Source organism: Lissotriton vulgaris, chromosome 10 (assembly GCF_964263255.1).
Source record: "Lissotriton vulgaris chromosome 10, aLisVul1.2, whole genome shotgun sequence".
NCBI classification, from domain to species: domain Eukaryota; kingdom Metazoa; phylum Chordata; class Amphibia; order Caudata; family Salamandridae; genus Lissotriton; species Lissotriton vulgaris.
The window spans coordinates 815,334,912-815,346,690 of NC_141698.1; the positions used below are offsets into that span (position 1 = coordinate 815,334,912).

General features: G+C 42.5%; 1 protein-coding gene across 3 annotated transcripts; it reads right to left on the reverse strand.

The window, feature by feature from the left end:
• Positions 1-335: 335 nt before the first annotated feature.
• EIF1B (eukaryotic translation initiation factor 1B) lies at positions 336-11,496 on the reverse strand. Of its 3 annotated transcripts, none has more exons than XM_086941730.1 (4): positions 11,260-11,496; positions 10,587-10,750; positions 3,942-4,043; positions 336-682 (listed from the first exon to the last, which is right to left on the reverse strand). In XM_086941730.1, exons 1-4 carry the CDS (start codon positions 11,288-11,290, stop codon positions 638-640), a joined length of 342 nt encoding a protein of 113 aa, XP_086797856.1. In that variant the 5' UTR covers positions 11,291-11,496; the 3' UTR covers positions 336-637. The 3 variants fall into 3 exon arrangements, with proteins under 3 accessions (XP_086797856.1, XP_086797858.1, XP_086797857.1); XM_086941732.1 differs by having other exon boundaries at positions 10,587-10,950; XM_086941731.1 differs by having other exon boundaries at positions 10,587-10,971.
• Positions 11,497-11,779: the final 283 nt, after the last annotated feature.

Below are 11,779 nucleotides of genomic sequence, written 5' to 3' on the forward strand. Positions count from 1 at the left end.
ATGGATATAAAATTGTCGCTGAATTGTTTTTATTGTACTGTTCATTTTGAGGAATATTTTTTCTGAAGAAATCTACTGTAAAGCTAACAGAATAAGTTTGTCATTTTCTTTATTAAACCGCCCATCACACAAGTTTATGGTCCTACCCTAGACAATGGTCTATGGTGTTACCAATACCATTTGTATTAGCTCTACTAGCAAGATTCCACTATTCTGCACTCGTTTTTGTTTGCCGATACTAGAATTAACAGAAAAACTCAATTAGTTAACCATCAAGAAGCTGCCAGTCATCAAAACAGCACTGTTTCCAAAGTACATTATCGCAAACAGACACAAACATTTAACATTCATGGTTTAATACAACAAAGACATTTTTAATCAGGTGAAATTAACAATCCACATTACATTTCCATTGGAAATGTCTTAAACTCACACAAGTCTTATGTTACCATCTGACAGCAGTTTTCTTGTGTGTTCCTAGACTACATACTACGCATCTTCTGTAACCATGCAAACTTGAGTCAAACTTTTGATGGTTGGATAGGTGAAAAGTCCACTCATTTCCGAGAATCATTGCGACAGCCAATTGGGCAATGTTAAAACATGCACTATATTTCAGGTGGTGATGGCAGACATTTCAGAAACCATGAACCTTCAGCTGTTCCTCCTTGACGATGCCAATCTGAAACAGAAAACAGGGTTACACATTTTCGACTAAACTTCATCAGTCTTTGTCAAACTAATGAATGTTAAAAGTTTGCCGATTCAAAAACCTAACGCTAATTAGTTTAGCTTGTACAGCATGGTGCTAGTGAAAACACTTTCAAAGTGATCAGTGAAATTGCATGCAATGCACTCCCGAAAGAAAAAAGTGGAGATTACCTTGAGATTTAAGTGTTACACCAGAACATGAGGTATGGACCCAAAAATTCAGAGTTGGCAACGTAAGGGAAAGCCCCTATAACACAATGGGCATAGCAGCAATTTAATAGGGTTTCTGTAAGTTGCCAAGTCAGGAAGAGGGTCACTCTGGAAGAGAACTTCTGTATATCTAGTTTGTGCTTCAACCCTGAGACTGATTGCACGAGTCTTCATCAGGACATTGGTCAATTTAAAGCTGAACAACTGATGTTCTGTCAGAAGATGATGAATTCGTTCTTGCAGAGAGGACCTGGGAAACTTCAATGTAATGGTACTTTAAACGGGCAGGCGAGATGATGCAGTACAGGCTAGATTCCTGTGGGGAATGCCCGGAGACCACTGTAAAAATGATTATGGAACGGTATGATGGTCAGGAGTCAAACAAAGGAAGCCCTGGCCTGGCTGACTTCTTTTCTAGAAGATCGCTCACAGCGAGTCCAACTATCTGACCTCGTGTCAAGTCCAGCCAAATTGACATGCGGGGTGCCCCAGGGTTCAGCTCTATCACCCCTGCTTTTTAATATATACCTACAGCCACTGATTGCAGCCCTAAATAAGTTGAACTGTAGGGTTTACAATTACGCGGATGACATACAAATTCTGATCCAGACTGAACACTCTCCGAACGCCTATTTGAGAATGCAAGACATTCTCAAATTTACGATTAACTGGATGTCGGATAATTGGTTGAAAATTAACCCAGACAAAACCGAAGTCTTGGCAGTCAACACAGCTACCGATCCATGGAACGATCGGTTCTGGCCAGTTGAATTGGGGCCATGTCCAGAACCTGCGGTAGCAGTAAAAAGTCTGGGAATCAAAATTGATGCTCTGCTGACCATGACACAGCAGGTGTCGGCAGTGGTGGGCACTTGTGTCGGTCTACTGCGCCAGCTTCGGAAATTCTCCTTATTGCTGTCCGTCTCCACCCTTAGGCTGGCTGTTTCTGCCTTAATTTTGGCACGGCTGGACTACGGTAACTCCTTGTATCTGGGCCTACCTAACAATCTTTTAGCCAGACTCCAAGTAGTGATGAACGATGCGGCCAGGCTGATTTTTAATAAGCCTCGGCGCACAAGGGCAACGCCTCTACTTCAGGACCTACACTGGCTGCCAATAGCTCAGAGAGTTAAATTCAAGAGTCTATGCATCGCTCATAAAGCGGTCCATGGCTCAGCCCCCATCTATATCAAGGATCGACTGACTAAATATGTACCAAATAGGACCCTTCGGTCTGCTGACGCGTGTAATTTGACATGCCCTAAGTTCAGTCTAGTATCCAAGGGTGGCAGAGCCTTTTCCAGCCTGGCCCCCCGAGTATGGAATTTGCTCCCAGTCAGATTGAGGAAAGAAACTAATCTCCTCATCTTTAGAAAGCACCTGAAGACGCTGCTCTTCTTGGAAGCTTGGGGTTCATCGTAGTGGGAGGTTGCGTGTTCTTACCAGTGTTATGTGTCCATTGTGAGCACTTAGATACCTCGGGGTGATATAGCGCTTTATAAAAGAATAATAACATAACAATATGGTCATCCCTTAATCTATAGCCTTAAATACGAGATTCAGCTGTTTATCGTGCTACATATTATATGAAGGTATGTTTGTTCATAAAAGGTCTTCACTTTTAGCTCTGTAATATTCCATGTACGAATAATTTCATTTGAATAGTTACAGGAGATTTTCATTTGCTTGCATTCTCCAACCACAGCAACTTCACCAGAACCAACTTAAAGTTCAACATATATAGCATAAAATGTGTCAATTCAACAGTGAACACACAACTGCAAAGTCTGTATTGCCATAAAAGCATTCTCTGCCTCACGTAAAAGATGTATGCCTTGAAATAGCAGGTATTGCGAATGGGATTAAGCACAGAGCTTGTAACCCATCAAGCAAGTATAAAACTAGAAGAATTCCATTCAGAAGAAGGTTGGGGATGGGGAGAACGTCAAATAGAAGAAGTCATGCAAGCCATTAGATCCTAGCAAAGATACTTCAGTACACTCCGAGTGCAAATCAAGTTCCAAGGAGTTCATCATTCACCCATTATCAAATATGCATCCCGTTTTCTCTGCCAGGTCAACGGAAATCTCATCTGCCTGAGCAGAGAAGTTATTTAAGATGAATCACATGAACTACCCTACTTCAATGGTTATGTGTTTTGCTTTGTTTACATACACTTCTCTGGGTCAGAAAATCTCCCTTTATCTTTTTTCTTTTCTTAACAGTATGGAAAGCGAAGATCATGGTCAATTTTAAAGTGCTCATATACTAACTGCAGTCCCAAAGGCGACTGGTAGGTTTCTTTGCACAAGGTGGCATGCTGTTGTGCTGCAAACCCTGCCTGTGGTTATGATGATGCAGAGGTCAGTGGAGCAGATTCAAGGCCTTTGTAGCTGGATTCAGCGCACTCCTAGAGCAGGAGCCACAATGAGGCCTTGAAATGGAGCTTCAGTTGTTAAGATTGTGGCTTTACAACTACCCCTACCTGTTTTTCTCACCCCTATGATAAGACGGTAGAGCTGTAGGTGAACCCGTTCATGCAGTCATGCTGGCTTTGTGGGGGCAGGGAATCTGGATATCCTGAATTCCCTACATTTCCAAAGGCATAGCTGATTGATTCGTCAAAAGAGCCAGTAGTTCTGCTCTAGAGATTTGAAAGTCTCCCATTTTCTCCCAACCTTGCCTTGCACCTGGCTTTGTCCTTCAAAGCAGACAGCCTCTGTCTTAACGATGGATCGATTTATTCTCTTGTGAACACGGATTTTATACATTTTGGATGAGCACCCACATCTTGTTGCCTTATTTCCGTCAGACTATGCACTGCGGAAATAGGGAGTTGGTGGAGTTTTTAAATATATTTAGTATCTTGTAGCAACTTTGACTCCTAGAATTTCACACTGTGGTAATTCGGCTGATTGCTAATAGCAAATAAAATAATTAAATGACCATACAAGAGCGCAGTAAATAATGCTTTACATAACATGCATTTAGACTACAACTAGAATACATTTAACGCTCACCTCCAAGAGGAACTGACAGATATTCTTCCTCTGATCACCTTGCAGCTGAATAACTTCACCGTATTCTGGATGCTCGATCACTGTACCATTACAAGCAAATTTCTGCAAGAGACATTTATAAGAATATGGATTAAAAAGGTTTCCTTACCACAACTGATAATGTGTGCTCATGACCAATAAATACTACAAAGTTCTTATAGTTATCTTGTCAACACAGATGGAGGAGCCAGGGCAGGGCGCACCCAGGCAACACTACGTAGCGTGACCTGCTTGGAATTGTTGGCACCCTGATCCAATAGTGTGTACACATACAGAAGGAGCATAATACCACTTCTACGAAAGCACTGGCAGATCTGGACATATCCTGCTTTATTAGTATACCACTTTTATTCAAAGTCACAGTAGACCATTTGTACAAACAAAAAAAATAGCGATTAAGACAGAACAGTTTGCAGAACGAAGGGACCACCTAATGGTGAATACCAGTCAAGAGGTGCACTGATCGTGAATGCACTGTACATACAGACAGAAGAGTAAAGTAAGAATATTGTGCTGAAGTGGCAAAGCAATTACAGCAGTGTCCAACTAGACTCTAGGTTGGAATGATGCTTTAGATTACCATGGGTGGCAGCTGCCCTACCACACCAACACCATGCTCGTCATTGATGCTCCAATATGCTTTGCTACTTTCCCGATTGTGTTGTCACCTGTGTTTAATGTCATCTATCTGGTTTGCTTTCCAAAACAAATATGCTACTGGTGTGGACATGAGCTGTAACCTAGTGTTGAAAGAATTGTCAAGGCTATCAAGCCGTATGCCGGTAGTAGCACTAGGACTGCACATGTGCTGCCATTGGACAGTAAATATGTCCAGTGCCGGCCAGCAGCTAAGGTAGTGCAGCCATTAATAGCTTCAACACCAAGAGAAGAGAGTGAACAAAGAAATGTGCAATGGCCTGTGTAATGAACGCATGGTAGCATTAAGTTGTTTTGTGCTAATATAGTAAACTGCAGCATGTTAAAGCTTGGAGACGGAGAAAACCCCAACAGGGACAACAATTCTACAAAAGCAATCTGTCACCACAGACCACTTCCTATGGGAAAAAAAGCTATGATTATTAAAATGTACTGATTTGTATTGCACTGGCAATTATTCAGCACTATGTTGAGGTAGAAATCACGCAACAGTAATAGATCATAATGTGGGTCAAATATAAATTACCCTATATTAAATATACCCACTTATAGGCACTGAGAAGAACACTACAAACACATAGTAGGTATACATTTAATGTGCAAACGATTAAAAACAGACTATGAACAACAGGACCAGTGCAATTGTGTCGCTCTTGCCTTCAACTGAGCTGTTTCGATTTCCTGTTTTTTTTTTTTAAAGGCTGATAAGTAGGTTTATAATTGAACCACCAGACTAGTCGGGCTGTTCTGAGACAGCCCTGCTTTTCGTTTGATTATGGTTTAGCCACACAAGCCATCAAGGTTGCATAGTTTGCATATTAAACCTAAAAAAAAATTTACAAAAAAAATTTTTTTTTTAGCTAAAAATGAATCAAAAGTTGCTAAAAACATGGTACGGTGCAGCGGAGTAGAAGACCCTTTACAAGAGTCTACTGGTCACCTTACAATTGCCTATTGATGAACTTCAGTTTTAAACTGCTACAAATCAAGCGACAGCTTTTACACTTATCTTGTGTAAAAAAGATAAGCCATAAAATGTGCTGTGCCATGCCTAATTATTTGTCTTTTCTTGCCACATAACTTAGTCAACACATTTTGGTACTCCCCTGTCGCACAATTTCCAGTGGCCCTGAATAGCAATTTTGTTTTGATGACAGAAAAAAAGGACCAATAAAGGCTTTCACGTTGCCGAACCCAATAAACAGTAAGAATAGTCAAAGCCAGGGATCGAGTTGAGGGTAGACACTCTACCCACGGTTTTCAGAGGTTAGACGCCATCTAACCTGCTGCAAAACTAGACACTTTCAGCTGAGTGCTCCATTCCTTTCCTCCTTTTCCCAGGATTCACAGAAATATGCTGAAATAATCCTGGTGTCATTTTCTGACACGGGACACCGTCACGTTGTATGCGTTTGTTCCAAGCAGCAACGGGGAGGCAGGGAAGGAGCTTATCAGATTCCAGCTACGCCCATAACAAAAGCAGGAGTTAAGGGGCCATTGTGACTCTTTGTTGGAAGCATCCTGGCTGGGAGCTATTGGCGCAGATATCACAGGTACTTTAGAGATAAATGCTTTTGACTTTATACGGCATCTGTATATAGGAGATATACATATACTGCAAGATGTGTTGGTCGCCTTGGGATTCACACAATTTAAATATCACTACCTGGTTATATTTCTTTAGTAGTCTGGTGCAGGGTGTCAGATCGTTTTACATTTTATTTATTTATTTTATAAGTTGTATTTAGCGCTAGCTTGACCAGTAGGTATCAGAACGCTTTACATACACAGTAAAAAATAAAAAAAAACAGACGGAAATTGCATTACATAGTAGGCAGGTAGTAATGAAGCAAACCAGGGACAAAAAATACAGCATGAGAAATAAGGTGGTTAACAGAGTCCGGTCACCAACTATCCTTGAATGTCAAGAGGAGTAAACTTGGATATTGAAGTCTAGGTTAGTTGACGTTGGTCAGGAAAGTATTTGTTAAGGAGATGGAGTTTCAGGTCCCTTTTGAAACGGGAGGAGGAGTTGCATCAGAGGACTCTAGGGAGAGCGTTCCACATCCTGGGAGCGTTGCCAGAAATCGTAAATACAGATTATACACCAACAATAAATCGTGAGTACATCAAGATAAAGGATGTGTTACATAAGAGAGAGGGTTACAAGGCATAAAAGCCACATGCCCTTTATTCCTCATTGTGCTATATTAGAAAAATTATAATGTATCAAATGCAAGTAACAAAAGGATGTCGGGCTTAAAAGCAGTAATTTTACTATTTACATAAAATAGAAATATGTCATCTGCATGTTATATAATGTGCTTTGCAGGAGACATATTAACCCGGTAGGCTACCATGATTAAAAACTGGGACTAGGCAAAACCGATCTCTCCAGTAAATATGTTGACATTGCAAACAATTAAGCAGAACAGATTTACTTCCACATTCCTCTTTGTAGCCAATTTCTTTGAGGGGTTAAAAAAAATATATATACAAGTAGAAGGAAGTTTGGTTGACAGAGCACAACCCAAGCAAGTTGCTAAAGTGACTCCCGCGAGTTGACAGTTCAATAAACAATAATAGCACAAATCCAATAGTATGCATAGCCAAAATATTTTAATTCTTAAGTCTTCGTCAATGTTGACCCGGAGAGACAAACAAGAACAGCCGACACGTGTTTAGTCTTGAGACAACCTTTTTAAGGCTAATATCAACACTTTGCGTCGAGACTTGTTGTGTAATGACGCTTGTAGGGTAGTGTTTTAAACGATTCGTATATTTGCCCAGGTACTGGATCAAATAAGGGGAGTATATCCCACCGTCAAATATCAGCAGTGTGGGACAGAAACGTCCAATCAGTACAAGGCCTTTCCCAACGTGACAATCCTAAACAAAGAGCAGTTTGCAGCGCAGTGTCTGCAGCCTTGGCAATTCTATTGAACTCTATCCTTTCTAAAAAAGACTGGACCTCCGTGATTACAAATAGACAATGTGATAATTCAAATGATTCAAACAAGCACAATAGATAGTTTGTAGGGGGAACGTCAAAAGATGTCCTAACAGTAATTATGTACTTCTACCACTCCCAGGCACAGGTAGCCTGTCTGGGAAAATAGCCTCGATCTTGTCAGATCCCGTCAAGTAGAAGGCCCGCTTTTGCGGGGAAGTGTCAATATTTGGGCACAACACAAAATGCAAAATCCAATTTGTTAAATATTGTAATGCCCTCAAATGTACTCATGATAGACTTGCTAAACATATGTGAGGTTTTAACCCCTTCGATGCTGCAGGCGGCCCCGGCCGTCCCACGTGACAGTGGGCGTGTACGGAGTACGGCCGGGAGCTGTCCGAACCCCACCCACTGATTAGAATGTGAGCACAGTCAAGGTGTTAAGATCTGGTGTCACTTCCTGTGATGTCATGGGTTGTGATGCCACTTCCTGTACATCACCCATTCTGCCCAACTTGGCGAGCCCCCCGCTTCTTTTTTTTAGGACTTGTGCCCTGGCCAAAGCCAATAGGTCTCCAAGATGAGCTATTGCCTTTGGATGTCTGGTAAATGGTAGCCTTAAGTTGGCAGGGTATGCCCAGACATGGGTCCCTAGCCTGGCTGATATGGGGTGTTACCCCAAAACCGGTCCCAGGATGCTTGATTCTGGTCCAAGGATGACATGGCAGTTCGGGCTGGACTTTTCCCATGAGGCACAGGGTCACGACTGATTGCATATAGCTGTGTCTGAACTGAGGTGGCAAAGTGAGCTAAAGAACAATGATGGATTCAACACAGATCTGTGACTGGGGCGAGTGTCTGAAAAGTTTCAGCAATCCGTCTCTCATCTCCTGTGGTTTGCAATGGATCCAAGTTACCAACCAAGTCAACCAACCTAGGCATCAATAACCTAATAGACTCCCCCCTCACTTTGACCTTCAAGGATAGTGGTTATCTGACTGTTTCAACCACCTGCGTCTTTCTCCCCTCACTGTATACATAAGTATTATGTATTTGCATATATCTTTATGCACCCTCATGTCCTTTAATGTTATGCAATTTTTCTTTTATTTATGTAAGGCGCCCTGAAACCCACTGGTCTAGCTAGAGATATATAAAACGTAATAAATAAATTAAGTTTTCAAAGACAACTGTGGAGTATCTTGTTTTGAGTCATATATTGCTAGTTGGATAGTTTGAGGGCATTTAGTATTGCTACTTGGTCCTCCAAGATTTTGTTTATTTTCAATCACATGACGACAGGTATTCATTCAAAAAACACTGGTTCGAGATGGAAGATCTCTCTCATGCCATGCCATTACCACCGATCATTCCCAAGTAATACACTCGACATTAAGGCCCCCATTAGGATGGCGGGCAGACTTCGCCCGCCATCCTCGCAGTACTAGGGACCGCCCGCCATACGGGCGGGGGGTCCCGTACATGGCATTAGGATGCGCCCGCCACAGCGGCGGGCGCATCCGGCATTCCTACCATTGTGGCGGGCAGTGCACTCAGCACCGCCCGCCACAATCGCAGGAAGGCATGCAGTGCACTTCCATGCTGTGCATGGAACTGCTGGAGGGTACCTTTGGTACCCCCCCGGAGTCCATGGGGGTCCGCATCGGGCCCCCAATGGAGACTCCGCATGCCTTTCGGTGGTATTTAAAATAACCCATCCTAATATGACTGACTGTGTCTGACAGACACCGCCACCATTGCGACCGGGGTGGAAAAGCGACGGACAGTCTTTCCATCCGCCGCGGACCCCCCAGCCATACTAATATGGCAGGGGGTCATTCCGGGAGAGATGGCGGGCAGATCACCCCTAAGTATCAAACAGCATACCATACTTTAAAGTGATTCCCTCCCGAGCACTCATAACAATATAAAGAAAGCAAATTATAATGATGTTCAGTTCATTCAAGTCTTAATTGGCACAGTTTCCACAGTCCAGTTTCCAAAATCAAAGTTCCGATATTCGGAAATGATTATCCAACCAAATTTATTTTCTTCAAATTCATATTCATTCCAGTTAGTACATCATTTCTTCAAGATGCAGCCAACACGTGTTTCGTCGTGGTAGTTGTAAAACACATTGACTTCCTCAGGGCGTGCATTTATCTCTGTAATATATCACCTGTAATTTCTGTATAGATGTCCCAGTGGCACGCCAGTTCGGGAGTGAGGATATTCGCTACCCACGCTTCGCATTTGGACTTTGTAATATTAGAGTCTTTTGGGAGCGTATACGTGCGATAGAAATTGGAGTTTGAGGCATCAAACGGAAGATGTGCCATGATATGATGTGATATTTGATACCACGAGAAGTTTATACTTCAGTGAAGGAACTATATCGGATGATATGGTGACTTGACGGTACCTATGACTGCAAATTTATGACTGGGACGTCTATACGGAAATTGCATATGAAGAAAATAAATTTGGTTGGATAATCATTTCCAGAATATCAGAACTTTGATTTTGGAAACTGGACTGTGGAAACTGTGCCAATTAAGATTTGAATGAACTGAACATCATTATAATTTACTTTCTTTATATTGTTATTTGAGTGCTCGGGAGGGAATCACTAACTTGTGGTTTTACTTAGGTATAACTTTGTGGATTTTGGAAACCGCATCCTCCACCCTGGAAGCACCGATTTACATTTAGACAGTTTAACTTTACCCTGGATTTTGTTGAGCGCCCTGTTATCTGTTGGTTTCCAACCCCACTTTCAGCATACCATACTTAATTGACCAGCTGTTCAAACGGAGTTTTACTGTTAGTACAACTCAGACAACATGCGAATTATAAAGAGGGATAATAGAGTCAAACGTCCTGAAGTAAGCTATGCGCTAGCTTTAATGTGACTGGCGGGTGGTGTAGATAAAGACCGGCCTGATGAGACCAGGGCAACAGTGTGCAATCTAATTTGTACTTTAGCCCTCCTTTACCTTTTTGAAAGCTTTTACAAGTTTCTTTTTGTCGTAATCATCTGCGATCCCTTGCACGGTGGTCAGCGTCTTGCGGCCGTTCCGCTGCTGGATCCTTATGTGAATGTAATCCTCTGTCCCTGCCGGGAGTAAGTCGTCACCCTTAGTTGCATCGGCAAAGGGGTCTATAAAAGAAGACACATAAACACATCTCATGTGGAAAAAATATTGACCTGTTTACAGAGGAATACCACCAGATTTCTTAAAATATCCATGGAACGCCGCCTGAAGGCAAAAAGATTCTGTCCCAGCTCTTTCCCGGGTCTGATAAACAAGGGTATCGGGTTTCGAAACTGGGGATTGCATCAGATTCGTAGCAGCCGCCCTAAAGACGAGAAAAGGGCCGCTGAAAAAAACAAACCGATCACTGCAGGCCATAAACAAACAAGACACTTTTTACAATTTTCAAACCATTTCTAAAACATGCAACTGTTGTTAAATCAAAACATACTCGCTTAGTATGCAGCAATAAGGGTTTTTTGGGGGGTGGGGTGTAAAACAAAAAGAAGAGTAATGCCGCCTCTCTTCTACACTTCTGCAGAAACATCAAGCCAAATGAGAAAATTAGCTGGGCGGCAGTAGCATGTAGAAAACATTACAGCAGAGCCGTCTTGAGTAAAAAGCCTGACCTTACCGAAAGAGCTGAGGTTCTGGATAGTGGACATGCGATAGTATTAACAGAACGCGGCAGCGATGAAATAGAGCGGCGCGGGGTCTCCGAAGCTCGTGTTCTCCCTGAATGGGTCCGAGAGGCTGCGGTTTGGCGGTTAGAGTGAGGTCGAAAAAAGGCAAAAACAAAGACAACACCGAAGCAGGTAAGAGAACAGCTGAGAGGATTCAAGAACGGACTCGCTCCTACCACAAAATGGCCGCCAGCCTAGAGACCGACGCCCTTTCGCTGCCTGCGGTCACGTGAGACCAGCCCCCCTCTCTCCCCTCCTGTGTCCCAAGTCCTCCTGGGAAATGAAGTTCATCTGTAAAACGATACATTGTCGCATCCTTTAATGTGATATACATGAACCATAGTGCAATGTGCGATCACTGTCCACTCCCGCTCTATGATAAAGGAAATGTAGAGTGTTAGATTTTGTCTAGCTTTCCATATGAGCGGCACGTGTAAGCTTCGCTGCTTTCGTTTTGCATAAACTATTAGT

What these genes read in the sequence shown, in the direction of transcription:
- EIF1B (XM_086941730.1), bottom strand. Translation starts at nt 11,290, where the DNA reads ATGTCCACTATCCAGAACCTCAGCTCTTTCG. An exon ending in CCAGAACCTCAGCTCTTTCG is followed by an intron (nt 10,751 to 11,259) that starts GTAAGGTCAGGC and finishes CTTCTTTTATAG; the next exon opens with ACCCCTTTGCCGATGCAACT. An exon ending in TTGTAAAAGCTTTCAAAAAG is followed by an intron (nt 4,044 to 10,586) that starts GTAAAGGAGGGC and finishes TGTCTCTTGCAG; the next exon opens with AAATTTGCTTGTAATGGTAC.